This window comes from Rattus norvegicus, chromosome 10, assembly GCF_036323735.1.
Source record: "Rattus norvegicus strain BN/NHsdMcwi chromosome 10, GRCr8, whole genome shotgun sequence".
NCBI classification, from domain to species: domain Eukaryota; kingdom Metazoa; phylum Chordata; class Mammalia; order Rodentia; family Muridae; genus Rattus; species Rattus norvegicus.
In genome coordinates, this window is record NC_086028.1 from 26928007 (window position 1) to 26951750 (window position 23744).

Here is a 23744-nt window from a genome sequence, read left to right on the forward strand (position 1 = left end):
CAATACTAGCTGGGTTACAGAAATGGTGGAAACGGAAGAAAAAAAGGAAACACAAAGTTGGTGAGGAGATATGATAGAATGGTAATGGTTGGGTTGGACATGTTAAAAATATATTGCATGAAGTTCTCAACAAATATATTTTGAGTCTATTAAGTTACTCAGAAGTCAACAAATCCTCACCTACTTCAGTTATTTGTAAAATTATTAAAAATATTGCAATTTCAATATATTAGCAAATATACTCCCTAAGAGGAATAAATTAATTTATACCTAATAAACATGTTGTTTTCATGAATAATTGCAATTCCTCTTAAGAAATTATTACATAAATTACTAAACCATTTTAAATCCAATTTGCATCACATCAGTAGAGTACATGTATATTTATCTATTCTACTAGAACACCAACTATCATTTTGTCTAAAAAAATTAATCTGCTTCATTATCTCTTTGAATGCCATTTATAACATATGCATCAAAAACCTTTGCAGCCTGTGCCTGTGAATGAAAATGCTTCTCAAGAATGTCTTACCAGAAGTTGTCTTCACTACTTCAGTGGTATTCCTCAATCCAACAAAGGAAAACTGATACAGCCTCCATGACCTTGTGTCTCCCACTTCAACAGAACTGCGCTTCCATTGATAAACAATTTCTTCACGAGGATAACCATCTACCAGGAGTTGAGAAAGCTCACATTAAATATGACAGTGAGTGACTGGGCATAGGTAGCAACTACCTTCTTTGAACAATTTGTAAATACCAAGGGAGAAAAAAGCTGAAAGTCATGTGAGTGCCCTGCAGTGGCCTTGAGGAATTTGCATATAATTCACAGAAAATTAGCATAATTCACATCACATCCTGCTAGAAAAGACTGACAGTAGCAAGGTCAAAACTACCTTTAAAAAACTTTTAATTGCATGTAATGTAAACAACAAAGGATATCTGAAATGTTGTACTTGTTCTTTGTATTATTTGAGATAAGATACAAAAATACCCAGTGCAAAATGAAGATGTGATATGTAAAAGAATGTTTCATATTGAACAGTGGCCAATTGTTCAAGATTTTGCCAGTCCTGTAGACATAGGAAACATTGAAGAAGATCCAATAAAGAGGCTTCTCCAATAGTTATCCTAATATTATGATTCTTTACATTAACAAATATCAAGTTATTCAGTCTCTTGATTTTTTTTTTAGATTTTGGTTTGTAAAATAAGAAATTTCTATATCAGTAGCTCATGTTGGCTTTGAGTCAATCATCTCTTATAGTCACCTGATTGCTAGGATTACACCAGTTGTGTGTGACAGAGACCAAAGAAAACGAAAAATATAATAGTCTTAGGGTGCAGTTTGAATTCAGTTTTAACGTACATTGAAATTTAAAATTAAAATCATTATGCCCAAATGCTAATAGGACCACACAAAAGTGCTTATGTGAAGATCTTCATGAGAACAGCATTGCACTCACAATCAGGGTAAAACAGTTATGAGCACGAAATCTCTAGCTGTAGATAACTTATAGATAATTCTTAATAGAGGCTGTTATTATTACTATACCATACAACTGATGGTCACTGTACATTTCCTGAGTGGATAATACTATTTTTAATTAACTGGGGAATGTCCTGTTCCCAGTAGAATATGAATATAACTAAAAGCAAAGATTGGCAATATAGCTCAGTGGTAGGATGTGTATGGGACAAGGTACTGGTTTCATTCTCTAATGTGGTCTCAAAAGAATTGATGCATGAATGAAGAAATGATGAGATAAACATTACTTCAACCGTCCAGATATTAAGAATGTGAAGGGAGTATAACCACTGACTATAAAATATGAAATTCTCTTTGAAGAAAATATTCTTTCCTTTATACTTTTGTTTCTTTTTGGTTAAATCGGTTTGCTCTTGTAAAAGAGAGCAGAAAAATGACATCTACTGAATTGTTGGGGTCATGTAACAGGACACGCTGATAATGGAAAAAGCATGGTGCCACCTGGAAACACTCTGAGGAGGTACTTGTAACTGTTTTTTTTTATGGCATTATATTGTGTGTAGGTTCAGGGGGAAATTGTCAGTTGCAACCTGGTAGCATAAATGTTTCTTGTTCCTGAGTTTTAGCTGACTCAATAGAATTGCACCTCTACTTGGTTAATCTCTCTAAAGGTTAAGGACATGCCAACTTTATAACTGAAAACACTCTACTCAAATAGATAAACATGAAATAAGATATAGTGAACAATTATATATATAATATATATAATCATCTGAATATATATTGTGTACATTATATCACTGGAATTGATGAAATAAAGAGATGATTAATTCTCAATTAATTCTCTTGTCACTGTCTTTTAAATTTTACTACGGTTGTAACTTTCTTGATTGTAGGAGTTTCCCTGACTCTTCAGAAGAGAAATTGTGTTGATGAAAATGCATGTTTAAAATCTATTGTTAAAATTTCATGCATTCAAATATGTCTAACTGTTAAACAAGAAACAAGGCAGAGATGGATAATCTGACATTGATGTTGAACAAATAGGAGAACATTTCAGAATATGAGGCCTGTTTGGTTTTGAATATCTATAGAAGTTTTAGTAATTAATTGGTGGTAGATTTGTCATGATCCTTTTGATATGTTATATGGTCTGAGGAAAATAATAAGTAAGCTTTTGCAGTATTGGTATGCCATGCATTGTTATAAATATTATACCAACAGAACAGTGTTAATATGGGGTAAAATTTTCTAAAGAATGTGTTATAATATCCTTCTGAGTCCCAGGAAGAAGGGTATTGGAGTTATAGTATCAACCATTTATACCTTTTTTATTGAGTCCTAGCCTGGCCTTTCGGTCCACCTCAACAATTAGTCAGGGCATCCATTGTCTATTTCCTAAGCATTTCCCATCCATCAATTCTTTTGCAATGATTGTTTTAATTGGGACAGTTTTGAATTGCAATAAAAATGATTTCAAAATCAATAGCAAATCTCAGTGCCACTCTGCAATTTCTCAGATTCATTGCATTAATTGACAAGGCAATTAGAGTGACTACAGTTGGCAGGGCACAATCTGGAGAGAACATTACTTACAACTGGAGAACTCCAGGGGGCAGGAGTGTTCATCCATTGGGAAGTTGTGTAATTGCAACTGGCACTCAGCATCAATTGTTAGCCTAATTAGAACAACAATAAACATACAAAGAAATATGCTAACATCATTTCTACAATGCACACTGACGACCTTTCTAGAACAATCTCGCATTGTCCTTGATAGTACAAAGTGATCCACTTTGAAAAAAAACATTTCAAGTTCTAGGTAAGAATTATTTCTGAGCAAACTTAATTTATATAGTAGACAGAACCACCCAATTCACCTCAACTCCATTTATTCAAAATATGTGGTTACTTGTTTTGTATTTTGTCTTATTTATTTTTGCAAATTAACTGCACACTGGAGATTTCTCAGTGCATATATTTAACTTATTTAAGAGAACAAACTGTTTTAGGAACTTAAGCTCATTTAATGTTTGCATCAAATGAATCTTGACAGTTCTCTGAGCTTATCAGCTAATTAACATGAAGCCTTCTGTTGGCAAGTACTTGCTGTTTTTAAATTGCCATAGGTGGATTTGAGAGGGAATGGTGTGCACATTTACGACAGAGATAGATGGATGGATAGATAAATAGATAGATAGATAGATAGATAGATAGATAGATAGATAGATAGATAGATAGACAGACAGATAGACAGACAGAAAGATAGTAGAGATGATAGATAGATAGATGATAGATAGATAGATAGATAGATAAGTAGATAGATAGATAGATAGATGATAGATAGATAGATGGATGATAGGTATCCTATATAGTATATCTTTTGTAGGAGAGGATTAACTAAATGCAAACAAGAGATGTTAAATGCACACACACACACTGAGACAATTGGAAAGACTACACCAGTGAGTCTCATTTTATACAAGATTAAAGCCTCAGGATGTGCAGTTTTAAGCCCTGGGCTGTGCCTCAAGAATGGAGTTTAAATCTAAAGAAGTCTAGATGTTCTGACTACAGGCATGGAAAAAAAGAATCACACTGTAATAGTGGTGGTTGTTGGTTTTCAAACTGTTCATGAGCTACATTTCTTAAAACCCACAATACCACTGCTTAAGTGATAGAAATGCTATATTACAAAATTTTAATTTAAAAGATTTTCTAATTAACATAACTTTTCCTTTAGGACATTTGAGATGCTTTATGTTATAACAGAGAAATGAATAATCGTTCTGTGTATGTTCAATGGCCTATGAAGCCTGGATGAACTGAACTACTTCTTTACTAAGTGCTTTGATGGCCCCATTGCACTTAAACTTATTTGAGGTCATAGGGACCAGGGACACAGTTACAATTTGTACTTAGACACTTCACTCCTCATAGTAGGAAACATTAATCATTTTCTCTGTGACCATTCTTCAAAGAAAAGTTTGGCTTTACTCACAAATGCGATCTTAATTAAATTTGAATTTTATTAGAATTATCTCTCAGAATTAAAGTGATACTATAATTAAAGATAATACTGATAGGTTGCAGATGCAAATATAGATTTGGAAGTATAAATGGCTCTATAAACATATGCACATACATATTCAGACATTTATAACTCAGATAAGCAACTAAATTAAAATCATCTCTCTTTATATATACATACATTGTTAGAAGTCTTATGCAGATCATAATTGACACTTTAAAAAGGCTTCTATAATTAAATACTGTTCCCCAAATTAATAGAACTCAAAATTGACTTCAACATTATAATATGATGACAAGACCTGAGGTAGAGTGAATGATTGCAGATTTCACAAGCCAAAATGAACTCTGATTTATCATACAGCCTTTTATTTCTATTTCTCTATTTTAGTCATTACCTTTTCAGGAACTTAATAAATTCCCAATGAATCTAAAATAGACACAATGAGTTTCTTTTGCAATTGGAGCCATTTTTCTCAGTAACCGATCTAACTATGGTAAAGATTTCAAGTCATTTGAAAGTATTACGGTTTATGCATTTAGTGTTAAGCATCACAAAGAATAAATATATTTTGGTACCTATTACATGTTAATGTAGATGCACATTGTTTACATTTTGCTAATATATAAATGAATTTTACATACATCATGCCCCAAGGTTAGCATTTTGCCTGTTACTAATTTCATCTGTAACAAATCTCTGTGGCAATTTTCTTCCCTGTCAGGTAAAGAATCAGTAGTTATAGCTCACGGATAGTAAAGGATGGGTGGTAAGTTAGTGTATAGCACAGTGATGGTTCCGGGTTCACCACTTAGTGTATGTCAAAGTCCCAAGCATTCAAGTGCTACTTAAATGGAGATCTGTACGTTCAGGTTTCCTTATAATAAAACAAGGATTCTAAAGATGCCAAATGGTCCTGAAAGTACAGTAACTCCATCTCTCCTAATATTCAACATCTGTCTTCACTTAATACATCTAAATAGAAAATGGAATAAGGGAAATGTAGTGCTGGTTACATAAAAGAGAATGTTGATGTGTATTCTAGAGCCAAGTTCGTTCTCATAAACCTTCTAGCAAGTTCTGTACATCGAAAACTTACAATGACCCTAGTTCATTCGACAGCAAGAGAGAAAGCAGAAGCACCCAGTTCCTTTTCTTTCCATTCTTCTTTACTTCCTGAATGTATGGGGTTGATTTTGCCCTTTTATTTCCAACAAGTACCTCTTCTCCCCCCTCCACCACCCCAAAAAACTACCTTAAGGTGTAGAGAACTCGACCATCATTCCAAATTCTCAGCATCCTGTTGGGAGTCGTGATCCAGTGAGCATCTGCTTTTTTGGAGTTCCTGAAGAAAGTGTCTGGAATCCAGATTTTCCCCACCATATTGCTATTCAATCGGAGAACTTTAATGGTACTGTTAAATTTCAAACGTCTGTCATACCAGGTTTGGGCAAAAAAAATATCAATTGTGTATTCCTGTTTTAAAAAGAACAGAAGATTTTTTTTCATCTTTATTAACTTGGGTATTTCTTATTTACACTTCGATTGTTATTCCCTTTCCCGGTTTCCTGGCCAACATCCCCCTAACCCCTTCCTCTCCCCTTCTCTATGGGTGTTCCCCTCCCCATCCTCCACCCCTATTACTGCCCTCCCCCCAACAATCACATTCACTGGGGGTTCAGTCTTGGCAAGACCAAGGGCTTCCCCTTCCACTGGTGCTCTTACTAGGCTATTCATTGCTACCTATGAGGTTGGAGCCCAGGGACAGTCCATGTATAGTCTTAAGAACAGAAGATTTAAGCGTTTGCGTAGTTTCAGTCTTGGGCTTATCGCCAGTATGAGACAGCATGGAATAGTCCAAAAGAAAGCAGGTGAGGTCTCTACCTCGCCTCTCTTTCACACCTGTTTCATATATTTATGATTTCTGATCAAATATCCAAATCCGTGGTGAGTACCTTCCTTCACGCACATACAAATCAAAGGGGCAGGTCATCATTTGCTGGAGAGGAGTAGAGGTGAGTGTTCCCCTGTCGACTGTAGAATGTTTAGCATGATCTCTGCATGTAAGTCCCAAATACCAGTAGCAAACCTCTCACTTCACCCTAAATGTCACCAGGTATCACTAAATATCGCCTTACAAGAATGATTTTCCGGGTTCACTCTTGTAGAGCACTACTGCGGCCCCATGCACCCAAGATACTGAAATGGAGAATTATAGGTGTGTGTGCTTTACGATAAAAGAAAGGTTCTAAAGATGCTACATGGTCGCTCCTGTGAAAATACAAAATATGTAAAATGCTTTGCCTCTGACAAATAGAAAATGGGAAAGAAACCTTACTAGAGCTTACGATTGTTTATTCCATTTCTCTACATATGATTAAAATAATTAAATTACTTCCATTGCTCAGCTGTGCAATGCTTTTATTTGCGAGTTGGTTAGAATCAAATTATTTTATTAAGATAGCAGTGAGTGATTCGTAGGCTGGATTAATTTCTCCCGTGGAGCACATTCTTAAATGTAATAATGACAGTTGAACATAAAAATTCACTTTCAGAGCCTATCAAGTGTAAAATGGATGACTTCAGAAAAAGGACAATCAAGTACTGTGTGGCATTCCGATCTGCAAGACTGCAATCAGAATACAGAAGACCTGGTGTGGCTGACACATTCGTACACAGTCCTGAGGGGAGAAAATCCTTCTTTGTTACTAGTGCTTTGTTAACCTTCATTTTACAAAAGAAAAACTAACCCTAACACATAGGTCCTGGATACTTCTGGTCTTTGCGTTTTGACTTTATCATCAGTATGAGAGTTTTTAATAAAAAAAAAAAAACCCTGCTGCCATATTGTGTGGTTTTGTTCTTGCTTTTGTTTTGTTTATTCATTGGTTTTATTTTTGTGATTTTTCAGCAATTCTTCCGTTGGGTCAGTTTCTGACTGTGTGCTTTTCCCTTGTCAACTCATTTAATAAGCCACTTTGCATCTCTAATCCAAAGAATCAACTCTTATAACAATGAACAGCATCTTCAATTATGTAGTATCATCACGGTCCCAAATAATCATTCCCATGCCCTTCACTGCTTTCTATATTGATTTCAGTGAGGTTGATCTTAAATAGGAAAAGCAGAACAAATGAAAACAACTTAGAATTCTTTTTTTTTTTTTTTTTTTTGGTTCTTTTTTTCGGAGCTGGGGACCGAACCCAGGGCCTTGCGCTTCCTAGGTAAGCGCTCTAACCGCTGAGCTAAATCCCCAGCCCCTAGAATTCTTATAATATGGAAAATTCAGAAGAGCCTCCTTACTTAACCCATACTTCATTTTATGTTGTAAAGCATGAGGCATCAGGGGCAGACGTAGTTTATCACAACCACATGCAACGTCAGGAGGTGCGTATGTTACTGCATGCCTTTCTATCGCTCTTTCACCTGTATCCCCTACTCCTGGGTCTCACTGTGACAGACTACAGTCGACTGTGTACACCCTGCACCTTTCTCACAGGTTACTTCTCAGTTCAAAATTTTTTTATTGTATTAATTGATTCCTTTATTTATATATCCCAAATCTTGACCCCCCCATACACCCTTTCAGAGTTCTCTCCTCTACTCCCTCTCCCCTTTGCTTCTAAGAGGGTAGCCAGCAGAGAGACCCAGAAGAACAAGAGAATGAACGGAAATATGCAGCTGCCGAGGGTGAAGTTGGAGGGAAACTCTAGAAAGCCCCAGAGACCTGGGATGGCGGAGGCTCCCAGGACTCAATATCGGTGACCTTAGCCAAAATGTCCAAAAGTGGGGATATAGATCCTGAAGAGATCACCTCCAGTAGTCAGACAGAAACCAACTTTACAGATATAAACACAAACTTACCTTGAAAATTTTTGACCCCAAATTGCTCTTGTCTGTTTGACATTTTTAAGTATTGGGAAAACAACCAATTTTATGAACTATTTTTCAACTACTTAATCCTTTGTTAAAAAATAGAATGGTGCAATAAATCTGGACATATTTTAGATGCAAACAAAATGGCAATAAAACCACATTTTACATAACTAAGAAAAGTTCCCAGAGACCCTCATTCTGACTCAAAGCTAAAGTCTACCTTTGATTACACTTCCAGCATGGGCAACTCTAAATTCTTACTCACAGACAGTTTTTTAAATATTTATAGTTTGTGTCCGAATATAAAGGTTGTAACATCTGTCATTACTTTCATGGTTATGCAAGTAATGAGAGTTACTGAAATTTTATGTTGTCCTATCTGTGTTTTTGTATATAACAATACAGCATAAAATAAATCTATTCGACCATGCTTAAACATCAGTTTTAATTCATAACATCACAAAAATGTATTGTGTTCTTTTATATGTTACTATATTATGCTTGACATTGAAATAATATTTTTGCTATGTTATTTTAGCTGAATTTCTGTTTTTTACTATAGTTTACCATATTACTTACATTAAATTATACTATATTTCTTTCTTTTTATTTGTTATTTTATTTATTTGCATTTCAAATGTTATTCTCCTTCTCAGTTTCCACTCCAGTACCATCCCCTCCACTCCCCACTTCTATGAGTGTCTCCCCCACCCATCCACCCACTCCTGCCTTACCATCCTAGCATCAGCCTACCCTGGGATATCAAGCAATCTCAGGACCAAGGGCCTCCCCTTCCATTGATTCTAGATTATGTCATTCCCTGCTACACATGCAGCTAGAACCATGGGTCCTGCAATGTGTACTCTTTGGTTGGTGCTTTAGTCCTGGGAGCTCTGGGTGGCCTGGTTGGTCAATGTTGTTGTTCTTTCTATGGGGTTGCAAAGCCCTTCAGTTCCTTCAGTCCTTCCCCTCACTCCTCCATTGGAGTCCCCATGCTCAATCTGATGGTTTGCTGCGAGCATTTGCATCTAATTGGTCAGGCTCTAGCAGAGCCTCTCAGGGCTTCAGCAATAGTGTCTGGGTTTTAGGTCTGCGAATGGGATGGATCCCTTATATTAGGTATTCAATCTAGTTTTTCACTTCAAATTCTGGTTGAAAATATAAATATACAATATGTGCTCTAAGAAACATTTCTAATTTGAACAAAAATATTATTTCTATACCATCAATCATCTAAAAAGAAGACAGATTTCATGCATATTTTTGGATTAACATTATATCACAGTTACACACATCAATTTTTATATCTATCCATGTTTGATTTAATGACAACAATCTTCAATTTTTAAACAGCATCATTACCTGAAAAAGCAAAAGGTCTGTAATAATGTATTTTGTTTTCAAAAATCTTGATTCCCTTTAAACAATATAGTCCTTATTTCCAAGCTCATATAGCCAATTAAATTCTATAACTCACCATATTGATAGCATTCACTGGACCAATGCTGTTCACGTACATATCTGTATGAATTAATGTTGGTTTCACTGCAAGGAAAATTATAGAAATGTGTGTTTGGTTTTGCCAGGAACAAAATTGTATCCATTTAGTCTGTTTTTTAGCCTAGCTCACTAGAAATGATTTATTCACAACTAATTTAGTACTACTCAATACCACACATTTTCATAATAATTTCATCTTCAAAGAAATACCTCTTGAAGCAAGTTGTTTGAAAAAAACAGTGCAGTAGAAATCAAGAGATGTTTCATTCTGTTTGCAATTTCATTTTTTCTGGTTCAATTTTTTTATTGGATATTTCTTATTTATATTTCAAATGTTATTCCCTTTCCCAGTTTCCCATCCATTTCTACAGTGTTCTCTCAGATCTCTTGGTTTTACTCACATAAATCCCTCCAAGCTCCGGAAGCTGTGTGTGTATCCTGACCACTCTTGATTGACGCATATAGGAAAGTTATTATGAGTGATAGGGAATCTAAGTTTTAAAAGTTCAAAGTAGACATAAAGAACAGTAATGCCACATTACTCTTGCTGGTGCAACCATCATCACTTCGCCCTCACACATCTCTAACCAATAGCAAAGCAAAATCTTCCCCAACAACAGTGTGCTGTAACTGTGTTGATAGTGTAAGAAACCTCTAAGGAAGCCTATTACACAGATTTGTTCTTTAGAACTAATATTTAAAAAAATACATGGTGTAACATTCAAGATAGAACGAGCATGATCTATTTTAATTTAACATTTCATGAGCAGAAGATACATGAGATGGTTCTGGGCTCCAATTCAAGCCTACTTGTCTCATCTTTATTCAGTTTTTTCTTGAAAGTACCATGCCCAATCTCTCTATGGCAGACAGAGTGCTTCATTAACGTTGATATCCACACCCTTTCCCTCCTGAGAGTGAGAGTACTTTCCTGTCTCTTGACTCTGGGCTTGACACATCTTACTTAGATGGACAATATCTAAACAGAAGTGAGTGTGCCAATTCAAAGCCCCAACATTAAGCCTTACGAGAGCCTTCACTCTCTTCCTTTTCGCTTACTGTGAAAAAGATCCTCCTAGCTTGGGTGCTGACTAAGAGATTATCAGCCCAGTTTGGCTCAGCTTAGGTTAGCTTTTCTATCATTGTGCTGCCAAATAATGCTTACAGCTAAGGCCAATGAAACTTTCAGCTGGTCGTTCCACAGGTGAATGGACCCAGTATCCTCTCTGCTGTTCTTCACCTTTCTTTTCCTTCTCTCTGGTGCCGTTTCGTAAGAACGTGTCACTTTTTATAAAGTCTTTGAAATATCCAGGAAACTCTCTAGAAGCTCTTAACCTTCATCATTGCAATCCCAGGCTTGTCTGCTTTTTAGAGGCCTTTCCTTCCCTTTCTTTCTCTTTGGGGTGTGTGTGCTGGTGTTGTTTTTGTTTGTTTGTTTGTTTGTTTGTTTGTTTTCAAGATGTGTTTCTCTGTATATCCAGGCCTGCCTGACCTTGAACTCACTCTGTAGAGTAGGCTGGCTTCGAACTCACATAATTGCCAGCTCTTTCTCTCTAGTACTAGAATTAAAGACGTAAGCTACCACTTCCCATCTCACCTTTTCTCTATATTTAGAATTATAGGATTGTAATTTTTTTGGCTCTAGAAAAATGCCGATATGTTTTTCTAATTGAGTGACTACTGCTGGTACATCCCTTTCTACAGCACAGAATCTAAAGCTTCCTCATACCTCCTATGTCGGGCCGAAGTTTGTTGTCGTACCCTTCCAGAAGGTTGTTTAAGATGACAGTGACATCACCCTCGGGAACTTTTGGAGTCAACACCCATGTTTTATTAGAAGCATAATCTTCATAGTCATCATCTGACTTTTGGCTAGTGAAGCTAAGAAAACAAAAATAATGGTCACCAATCTCATAGATTACTTCCGGGTTGGTCTCCACACAAACAAGACAGAGTCAAGGAGCCATGAGCCAGGATCTCACAAATGCAGAAAACAGCGCAAGGTTGCCTGATGGTTAATCTAAGCAACTAAAGGGCAGATGGAGACTAAACTATTTTCTCCGGGTTTTCCAGAGCGCTCTGCCCTCGCATCTAATAATAAGTCATGTGTTACCTTTAATTTTTGCCTTTCCATATTTGATGTTCGTCTCACCCAAACCGCCCAGCCTCATAAAGGACATTTAAAAAATTGTAAACACGCTATTTAAATTATTGTAATGCAGCCTGATAATTCAGCCACAACACTGTAACAGCTCCTTCTTTCTCCTTTGAGAAGTTAACTTATTCCGACCTATTAATGAAAGTAAGAGAGTGATAATTAGATTCACTCCCAACTCCCACAGTCCTCAGAGCAGCCCCTCCTCCCCCAATTGAGCTGTTGAGGAGAGTTCAGGCTTACTGCCTTTTCTGTCCTCAGGCTACATGATGTGTATTTTCTCGACTTCTGTGCACTGAAGGCTAGAGCCATCCATTTATCTTGTAGTTGTTAAGAAACTGGTACTATGAAGAGAGATGTTGTAGCAGACTTTATTTCACTCTTTGTCACAGCAATACTAACTAACCTGGGATTTCACAGTGATGCTGGATATATTGTAGTCATATCAATAAAATTCATTGCTTCGATGGATCAAATAAACACAGGATTATATGTTATCAGCATCATATGCTAAAACCTGTTAAGAAATCCCTCCTATTTGGTATAGAAATGAGAAATGGATTTGAAAGATGACTTGGACCTCGTGATTCAATTTTCCCTATCACACCTTCTAGCTCGTCCTTTCCCACAGTCAAAGTTAACTGTAATTTGCAAGCTTGAGGAAAATGTAAATTCTTGCCAAACCTTACCATTTCAGATCTATTAGCACTCCAGAAATCTGTACTTTAGGATGAAATTTGAGGATTGTGGAAAGTTCACATAGAAAGAGTCACACCCCAGCCTTAGCTTTGGTTTTCATCTCCTAACTATGATATAGAATTGGTAGTTTTAGTCAGCAGATTGCCACTTTTAACAGAATGTATATATTTTTAATTTTTATTACATTTATTTACATGGAGCTATTTAATTGGTGGTAGGCAAGTGTGTCGTGGCACACCTGTGAAGGTCAGGGCTTGAGGGAAGGTCAGCAAGCATCCTGGGGTATCTTTATCTTCTGAGACTTGTTTTTCCCCATGTCAAATCACACTTTTCTTTAATTATATCAATTATTGAAATATTTATAGATACAACAGGGATAAATTAAATATTTCTATGTAGTTTAAATATATGTGTAGGTATATTTGTACATAGGTATGTATCATATATGCATATATACACATAGAAAATAGAAGGGGTTGGGGATTTAGCTCAGTGGTAGAGCACTTGCCTAGAAAGTGCAAGGCCCTGGGTTCAGTCCTCAGCTCCAAAAAAAAAAAAAAGAAAATACATAACAATATGTGGATGAGTGAGACAGCATAATGGTGACTGAGTTATTAATGTTGGTAGTAAAGAAGAAAGAAGGCGATGTTTTCAGTGTAAACACTAACTTCGAAAACAGTGACAGTAATCTTTTATTTTATGGGTTTGGAATATAGTATCTAAAATCAATATGTATTAAAATCCTTATAGGGATGCACTATTTAGTAAGCTGGTGTGTGTGTGTGTGTGTGTGTGTGTGTGTGTGTGTGTGTAGTTCAATGTACTTTATATTAAATGAAAATCATAATACAAAGGATGAAACAATTTACTTATCAGTGATATTACAAAGGTTTCCCAAACAACAAAGCATAACTTAATTGCCCACCATAACCACATGATAAGATTTTTATGGCTGAAGATACCACACATTTTGCCTATAAAATCTAGAGGAATCAATCTCAAACCAACTGGGAAAATTCCTCCCTACTGGCTAGCTTTTATAGTGCCAAAAATGGTTATGAAGTCTGGTAATGGAAAAAAGACATCCAGAGCCTATCACTGAGCGTTACACAGTACAATATTGCTCTGCCAGGTAAGGTACCCCTGCTGGTACAACTAACGCATGTACATTTTTGGTTACTCTTATGGGGTAGCTACATGACTTCTGATTGATTCGTAAGTTTTTCCTCTAGAAGGGAATTCATGCCTGGTACCATAATTCTGGACCACTAATAAGGAAGTCATAGACCCTAGAGGGGAACCTAATGTTATTTTCATAAATGGTCAAACCATTTCCCAAAGATTATGTTTACAGACCAAGGCTGCTCTCAACTTTGGTCAGAGAAGCTTTGTTTCCCAGTAGCCATAGTTAGTGTAGAAACTCACAACTGGTCAATAAATCATGAGGGTTTGGCTGTGAGCACAGCATAACTGTTAAAACCTTCCCCACCTCAATGCCCCGGAGCCTGCTAAGGCTCAGGACATGTCAAAGCTGGAAGATGAGACCATGCTGTTGAATGTGCTCTGGAAATGGCATGGTTATGACAATCATGAAGTCACATAGGTTATTGGTACCTACAGAGAAACCAGTCAGCAAAAATGCTAGCATAGATAGGAGAGCATCTCATGAAGCTATGCACCTCTGAGGTGTTATCTTGCATTGATAATTGCTAGGGAATGATGAATCATTGTTGTTTGGTGATGTGGCCACCGGTATGTTGTCTTTGCTCCAATGGATGGCCTCTTATCCATTGGCATAAGAGAAAAACTTGCCAGACTTGGTAGGCAATTTTAGAAAAAGAAGAGAACGTGAAGTGGGAAGGAGAATGGGTATGTTGGTGGGGGTTCTAGCATGAGTTGAAAATGAAAGGATGAGTGGATATGATCATATATTATGATATACATATATAAAATTCTCAAGCAATGCTGTTTTTGAAAGAATGGAAGTGACAGAAATAAATATAGCATATTCCTGTATGAAATTATAAAACAAAACTGATAAAATAATAAAGTACATGGACAAAGCTGGTTAAGGCTTATTATACATAAAGGTCTTGGGTGTATTTTATCTGGGAATTAAATAGTCAAAGAGGGGTTGCAACTCGATTGAAATTAAATATTTCTACAACAGCATACCAAGAGGGCATATTACATTTTGTTTTTTAATGAGGATAGAAGCTTCAGGTAAGACTTCATTCTATAATTTCTATCCTGAATCAAATAGGCTGGCAGTGTTTCCACCAGCCCTCCAAAGCAAGGCTTCACCACAGCCTTGACCAGCTCCCTGATAGGAAATTGCCTCTGGGTCTCAAAGCCTCATTCCACCAAAGCACTGCTAAGCACTGCCTAATGGAGTTCTAATCCTATGACCTAGATCTTACTAGTGTGAGAAGGGAAGGCTTTCTAACAGGAAAAATTCAAGTTATTTAGTTTATGAGGAAAGAATATGGTTGGTCCATCAAAGTAACCATGATAGTATTTTATTACCATAACTAGTCATGCAAAAGTGTAAGTGCCTTTTAAATGCTACCATTTCTCCTTCCATTTCAGACACATGGAGGAATCTTCTTTCCTGTAATATAAAATGATGCTGACGTTCTGATTTGATATGTCTATTTATAGAAACTTTTCATATTTATAAATGAGTCTTCCAAGCACAGTGGTACCGTGTTGATATTACGTTTACTGTCTAGCAACTAGAATAAAACATTTAGTTAATTTAGGCATAAATATACTTACTTAGAAGGAGGGATATCACACAAAATGTAACTAATAATTTTCCCAATGTTATTGCTTTCCTATCAATTGTTGAAACAAAACCAAATTGGTTATTTAAAATAAATATATAAGTGGGAGTTTTATTTTCACACTTCAAAGTGCCCAAATAGACCCTGAGAGTCAAAATACAAAAAAGATTAAGATCATGTATGTAAGTGTCAGAAAAATCTGGTTTAACTTCTATATTAATTTTCAGTTTGCAACTTGAGAGAGTTCACTCAAACTTAGTAAATCAAAAAATGTTTTTTGCATCTTTAACCAACCGAGATTATCAGTGCACATATTACAATGTATAGAAATAAGATGATTATTTAGTATTCAGACCTATCATAATTATCATGATAAGGTAAGCAATGCTGGGTTAACATAACAGCTCAAAACCTGTAACTAAACCTGAGTCCGTAGATGCTGCTTCAAGGCATTTACCTAAGATTACTTCAGAAGACTTAAAAACAGATGTTGTGGCCCATACATATACAGCCACCCAATTAGACAAGATGGATGAAGCAAAGAAGTGCAGACCGACAGGAGCCGGATGTAGATCGCTCCTGAGAGACACAGCCAGAATACAGCAAATATAGAGGCGAATGCCAGCAGCAAACCACTGAACTGAGAATAGGTCCCCTATTGAAGGAATCAGAGAAAGAACTGGAAGAGCTTGAAGGGGCTCGAGACCCCAAAAGTACAACAATGTCAAGCAACCAGAGCTTCCAGGGACTAAGCCACTACCTAAATACTATACATGGACTGACCCTGGACTCTGACCCCATAGGTAGCAATGAATATCCTAGTAAGAGCACCAGTGGAAGGGGAAGCCCTGGGTCCTGCTAAGACTGAACCCCCAGTGAACTAGTCTATGGGGGGAGGGCGGCAATGGGGGGAGGGTTGGGAGGGGAACACCCATAAGGAAGGGGAGAGGGGAGGGGGATGTTTGCCCGGAAACCGGGAAAGGGAATAACACTCGAATGTATATAAGAAATACTCAAGTTAATAAAAAAAAAATAATCAAAAAAAAAAAACCAAAAAAAAAAAACAGATGTTTTCCAGGAAGAAAAATAATGAGCCCCTATATTATAAATAAATGAAATTTAGCTTCTCTACAGCTCTCCCAGCTGAGATCTAAATTAAAGGGGATGATGCATGATCTGGGATCATTTCCAGATTTGTCTTGAGAAAAATAAAGGGAAACAATTTCCCTCGTTCATGGTAGGCTGTTTCTTCTGGACTTTGGAATTGGGACTCCTGTATTTACAGATGGGCTATGACAATGTCTGACCAACAAGTGAGGCACCTTGTGAAATTGCGAGCATGCCTGGGCACAAAGAGACGGGTAACTATTTAAGAAAATCCATTTAACTGTTATGTTGCCTGGAAAGCAAACATAAAGTTGGAAATCTAAGTTCAGGATCCAGTGAGAGTCCCCTGGGAACTACGTAGAGTTCACATTATTTGTGGTACCTTTGAATTTAAAAAGACTTCCTTAGAGAGGAGAAGAAATGCAATCAAAATTATTCTTAAATTAATTATCACAATTTAAAAAAATCAACCTGAATGGCGTGTCTATGGAGCATGTCCACAAACCTTCAGTCTTCTCATTTGTGAAAAGCTAAGGAGCCTTAAGGCTCTTTAACCAAGAAGTGTCGGCAACCAGCCTACAGAACTCAGTGGAGTTTCTGGAAATGCTGACCTCTAAGATCCATCTACAGTCATAAGTGAGGCTCTTTTTAAAATTCCATAATCCCTGCAATTTCTTTTATAAATTTCTGTTCCCAGTCTCCCTTAGTCATTTGAATCAGTGTCTCCATGTTTTAAATCATGATATTCATTTTTATTTCCATTTTTACAAATTTATAAATGATTTAAACTAAGCTATAACTATAAACATTAACTCATTTTGAAACTGATAATGTGTTATTTACAAAAAAGGCAGGACTTGTAAATAAAAGTACAATTAGAATTGCATAAACATTTCTAAATATTTGATTTCTGTACATATTTGGGGTGCTTGCAGTAAAAATTAAATAGCCTGAAGGAGTTTTATATATTTATCTACATCATATTCTAAAAGATTTACTACAGCTCAAAGTTAAATAGGGGGAGTCTCTATTGCACTCACCCAGCATAAAAGAGCAGACAATCAAGAATTAAACCGCATGTGCTGCTTAAATGAGCTGTTATTTAAATCCATTCATATTCACTGCCTCATATATGTATTCCATATTTTCTTTCTCCAATATAGGTAATGTATTCAAATAAAATAACAGAGGGAATCTCATTTATTTTTATGCTTAAAATACTGTTAAACCACTCATGCTAGTGAGGTTTAAAATCCATGCACTGATACTATGTTGGTACTGATTGCAGACTTATTTTATAGACACAATTATTTATGTGCACAATATTTTGCATGTCGTTATACATCCCCTGGTCATGGATTTTTAGAAAAGTGACAGCTTTGAATGGTTTATATTAAAAATTCTTGTACATTGGAGGTTTGCTCTGTTAATTTTATCTTTAGGGATAGAGAATTACCTCAGCCATGCACTGCCATACCTGGCTTTACAAAGACTCTGGAAATCTGAATGGAGATGTGTAACTGATCCACTGAGCCCTTTTGTTAGGCTAGAAATAAGCAATGTGGGGTGGGGGATTTAGCTCAGTGGTAGAGCACTTGCCTAGCAAGCGCAAGGCCCTCGGTTTGGTCCCCAGCTCCGAAAAAAATAAGTAAGAAAGAAAGAAAGAAAGAAAGAAAGAAAGAAAGAAGGAAGGAAGGAAGGAAGGAAAGAAAGAAAGGAAGGAAGGAAGGAAGGAAGAAAGAAATAAGCAATGAGTCTTTGTGGGTGCATACTTGGTTTTTATCATTGAAATATAACAATAGCAAATATAGATATTATTAAATATTCAAAGTATTATAAAAAAACTAAAAACCTCAATGTGTCTCTCATTTACGTTGTAAATATGAGTGCTTTTATAGCTGCCATCTTCAGAAATCATTACACACATATTCAAAATTATCAATAGGCACTTTGGCTTGGTTTGTCAAATACATAAGCTATAATCTATGTACTGCAAGACTTTGAAAATAAATTAGGATAAAAGAACCCTCTATTGCAGTGGTTCTCAACCTTCCTGATGCTATGACCCTTTAATACAGTTCCTCACTATGCGTTGACTCCCCAACCACAAAATTATTTTTGTCGTTGCTTTATGACTGTAAATTTGTTATGTTACAAACTGTAAAGCAAATACATGTGTTTTCCAAATATCTTATGGGACCCTTATATGAATGAAAGGCTCCTTCATCCTCCCCAAATGTTGTGACCCCCAGATAAGAACTGATACTCTATGTGTAGTCATCAAAGAGACAACACAGATAAATGATTCTTCCAGCTCGTTTTCCCTTAGGAGAATAAATTAGTTTATAACTGAGCCCAGTGAACACTATGGAACCTTCAGCAGAAAGTTAATAAAGTTCACATTTTGTAAACTTCACAGTGTAGACAACAATGACTTGATATGCCCTTGCTGGGAAATAGCAGTAAACTTTGCAGTCTAAGTTAATGGATGTGATCAGCTGCCTTGTTTCAACTTGTGTTGTTTGGAGAGCAAAGCTCTCATATAAGAAAGAGAGCTGAATGAGCTAGAGGATAGATCTGAAGAGGGAGGATGTAGTAGAAGATTCACAACCACTTGGACTAGAGACATTGAGAACCTATGAGAGTGTAGGAGAATCAGGACATAGTGCTGGGATCTTGGATCCATCCTACTTTCTAGGCAAACTGAAACTCTTGGAAGATATCTTGGTTTTCATGAATAGAGGATTCAAGATGGCAGCAGTTCCATTTGAAGAGCCTTCAATAGTCTGTGCATTTGTTTCCTGGATGAATGTGTAGCTGACCTTCATAGCCATTGCTAAGAAGGGTTCAATGAATGGATAAAAAAAGCATACATGCATCTAGATAATTCTGAGAGTGCATAAGCCAGCTTAGAATGATTCTCTTAGCTCACTTGTAGCTCGGTTCTTGGAAATAGGTTTGTATCTGTTAATAAGTATGTATATTGGTTAGGCAATTGTCATACATACTGTCCAGCACATAAAATGAAAAATGTTTATTAACAACATATTACAAATAAGTTTCATTAGCTGAAATGAATCATGAAGACAAGTGTCAGAACCTTCCTTTTCTGCTCCCTTGTCTAAGTTCTTCATAGAAATAAACATTTATAAAAGTTTGCTTTAAAGAGAGGATGTTTACTTTCCAAACAGGCACAGAAAGTCTCACTGTGTGTTTCATCGAGGATGGTGTACACTAAGACAACATTGCCAGCTAGATGGTGAATTTAATTATTTATCCTGTACTAAATTCTGAGTTAGAATTAGCTTCCCAAAATGTATCTGCTTCAGATAAAGCAAATGAATATTGGAATATAGGAAGTGATAGGGTCAAGCATGAAGGCAACCTCTATACTTGCAAAGAACAAAGAGTTTCTACAGGCAAAGAATAGTCAGTCGATGTTCTAGGATTACTACCATGATCCAGTTGTTCTGACACAGACCTCTTATCATGGTTTGTTTTTATTTTGCTTTGACTCTTTTCTCCCAAATTGCGCAATGACATGGAGTGTTTATGTTTAATATATCTGTGGGAGAAAAATAGTTTGCTATTATCTCTCTGTCCTGGGCATCTGTACCTCTTATAATGCAGTCCTTCTGTTATTTTATTCCAGAAAGATATACATGCCCATAGCATCTTGAATTTAGGCATAAAGACATCTATAGACCCATTCCTAAGTTGACCCATAGATAGAAATGAATATACGCCAAATTGCCAGTAGAGTTGTTTCATAAAATGTGTGATGTTCTTGGAATGAAGTGCAATCAATGTCATGGAATGAAGTTGCTGGATGTCAAAGAAGTTAACAAGATGTGGGTACCGACAACAAAACAAACTCAAAAATAGAATTCTCAACAAAATATGATGTGCATACAAACATATACAAACATGATGTAAAGTTTAATGTAGGATAAAGTATTTGTGATAGCATGAGGATAGCCATTCATTAGAGACAAAGGGAGAGAAGAAAGATTAGCAAGTAGATGAAGGTATTTCCTGGATTTTTGTATAATATTTTCTTTTTAGAGATGGTTAAGACATAAACTTTTGCTCCTTTGTGCAATACACAATTTCTATTTTCACCTTGCTCACTTATTTACATTTAATTTCTCAAAAAGACAGCTTAAAATTACCAAATTAACCACAAAAGTTAGGAAAATTAGACTCCCATTAGCTATTTCTGACCTTAATAGCATCTTTCCAAAATCATCCAACTGCCTGGCATTTGCTAAGATAGCCATTTAAAATCATTTTAAAATATTGAATGGCTCAATAATAGCATGTGTTATTTGTAAAATTAGTTAAAATCTGTAAGTTAATTTTCTCCTAATAGTTTTATACAACAATTAAAGGTTATGCAGATGATCTTCCCATTATACTGTATTTCCTATCAGCCATTGTTCTTCTCATTAAGTGCCAACCAACCCTTCTGTGTGGACAAGCAATTGATGCATTGACATACTCTAGATGTAGGTTTTAGGTCCCAACAGCACAAGTTCAAGACCAGAACATGCAACAAATTCTAAAGCCATCTCAACTATGACAGTTCTCTCATAAGATGGAAACTAAAGAGTTGATTTTAAACAGGGTTAGGAAGAAATATAAATGGATAATTACTAATAGGCAGTTTTCCTTGTCAATTTATTTATTAGAAAAAAATCAATGTCCTTATTTAGAAAACTGAGAAAAATACTATTTTTTTGACAATTGTGATGGGGATAAAACCCAGCATTTTCTGTAAGCAAGCAAGCATCCTCCCAAATCAGCTATAGCCCATCATCAGACTCTGCACTCCTTGTTCTGATCCAGCATGAAAATCAAAGATAAATTTTAACAATAACAACATGCAAGACCTAAAAGTGATCATATGTACCACTAAGAATAAGTTCAAAGAAAAAATAATTTATATTTTTATATATGTTCACTATTGTACTCCAGATTTCATAATGCTGCCTCTTCTACAACATATACTCAAACACAATCTAGACAACTCATTTTTAATCCTGCATATTAAAATTATGTAAAGGTCCTTATACAAATACAAATATTAGCAGAACTTTTTATACTTGGTGACCTAACTGATCAAAGCTGAAATCAAACCAACGGTATTCAAGTGATAGGGAGGTGTAGGAAATGTAAGAGCCCTTGAAAAAGAATAAAACAATTTCTTGGATAACCGTTTTTAAACATTTAAAACTTCTTTAATTCACTTTTGATATAAATAACAATTGGTTTTTTGTATACAACTCAAAACACACTGTCAATCAAAAATATCACTGTCTTTAATATTTGCGTCCTACTAATTCAGTCCCTATTTAACTTAAACCTTTCTAATCATTCTGAGAAAACAAACCATTTGGAATGTCATGTAGACATAGTATCAAAAGACATTAAAAAGATATGTAGCATGTTTCACTGTTTTTAATATTCTTTCAGCGTATATAATCATATTTGGTAAAGTCTCAGTTGTCTGTAATTGGCGTTCAATGATTGTTTTCAGTGTGCTAATCTGCTTTGTAAAGTGAGCAAAAACAAAATCAAATTTTCTGATAGATAAAAACCATGTAATAAAAACATAGTAACATTGTTCTGGTTTTATTGCAACTACTTTGGAGCTAGCTGTCTTCTATTATGAAAAGTGATACTAATTTTTAGTTTTTAGTATTTTTAAATGAATATGCTGAGGTTATAAAATTACACCAAACTACTAGCACTGGAGATTTAAAAAAATCCAGTAAATAATGGGATGGAGACATGGTTCAGTGGTTCTGAGGAAATAGTACTCTTCCAGAAGGCCTGACTCAGATCCTACAGCCCACATTGGTTAGCTCGTAACAGCCTGCACTCCCAGCTCCCGGGAACCCTAGATCTCTGGCATCTATGTCACCTGTACTCACACAAAAATACTCATATATGTACACTTATGCATGCACACACAAACACACACATGCACTGCACATGCTGGAATTAAAATGTGATAAACCTAAAGCATAAAAATTCATATTCAAAATGTAAATAGCCACAGGACATTTAGTTGCTGTGAAATCATGAGAGTGGCTGAATTTCAAAAGTAACGTTTTAGAGGTTTAGATTTTTTTCAACCTTCAGTTAATCAGCTTGGATTTGAGACTCGTATGCAAGACAAAGCTGTAGGTAGGAAAAGAAAGTGATAGGTGTTGTGCTGGTATCAAACACCTCTATTTTTATTTGTGGAGAAAAACACTTGAACAAGTAGAGAAAGGCAGCACTTAACATGAAAGACAATCCTCTGTCATTCTCTTAGAGTGTGAATAATCTGTCTCCCAGTGCAACTAACTTGACACTGAGGTTAAATCTACTGAAGTGCCTCTCTCCACTTTAAATCTCAATGTTTTGTGAGAAAGATGAGCCTTTTCTTCCAGAACAACCACTATTTCAAGCAATGGATAATACTTTTGTTCTCTTTTCTGTCAAAAATAAAAAGAAGGAGCTAGAAAGATGGCTCAGAAGTTAAGAGAGATGGCTGCTCTTCCAGAGGTCCTGAGTTCAATTCCCAGCAACCACATGGTAACTCGTAACCCTCTGTAATGGGATCTGATGCTCTCATCTGATGTCCAAGGACAGATACAGTGTACTCATATACATAAAGTAAAAAAGAAAATTCAAGAAAAGGAAGAAAAAGAAAATATAAATAAACTCCTACATATACACCAGCACAAATATTATGTATTTACAACAGAACCATAGATGCACAGAAAAATCTGTGCATCCTCCCAAATTGTCTGTGTGTCAAGGGCAAAACTGTCCCATGTCTAGTGAAGTCTGACGCTCCCTGAGAGCGGGTATAAGAAAGAAAAGGTTGGCATTTTTTCTCATGTAATGTCTGCAAAATATCCAGAAATGTAGTTAAATGCACCAAGTTCAAAGTCATTCAAACAAGGTTTTATTGATGCACTCATCTAGAATCTCCAGAATATTGTCTATCCTACTGTGTCTGAACTGGGCATTTACCTGATGAATACTAGTTCAGGACGCTGAATTCTTATGGGCTTTCTCTTTCACAAGTTTGGGTGAATTTCAAAG

The 23744-nt window shown here is 36.0% G+C and overlaps 1 protein-coding gene and 1 long non-coding RNA gene across 6 annotated transcripts in view; one reads left to right on the plus strand and one right to left on the minus strand.

Annotated features, from left to right (window-relative positions):
- The window catches only part of LOC102548672 (uncharacterized), a 104063-nt gene extending 101732 nt beyond the window's left edge, over positions 1 to 2331 (plus strand). For all 4 annotated transcript variants that reach the window (XR_010055321.1, XR_357523.5, XR_005490133.2 and 1 more), the window contains one exon: positions 492 to 2331. This is a non-coding gene — a long non-coding RNA (uncharacterized LOC102548672). The remainder of the gene's footprint in view (positions 1 to 491) is intronic.
- The window catches only part of Gabrg2 (gamma-aminobutyric acid type A receptor subunit gamma 2), an 88598-nt gene that overhangs the window by 51081 nt on the left and 13773 nt on the right, over positions 1 to 23744 (minus strand). For both annotated transcript variants that reach the window (NM_183327.2, NM_001393775.1), the window contains exons 2-6: positions 11626 to 11777; positions 9874 to 9941; positions 5776 to 5996; positions 3086 to 3168; positions 533 to 670 (exon numbers count right to left, since the gene is read on the minus strand). In NM_183327.2, the coding sequence (NP_899156.1) occupies positions 533 to 670; positions 3086 to 3168; positions 5776 to 5996; positions 9874 to 9941; positions 11626 to 11777 (662 nt within the window). The remainder of the gene's footprint in view (positions 1 to 532; positions 671 to 3085; positions 3169 to 5775; positions 5997 to 9873; positions 9942 to 11625; positions 11778 to 23744) is intronic.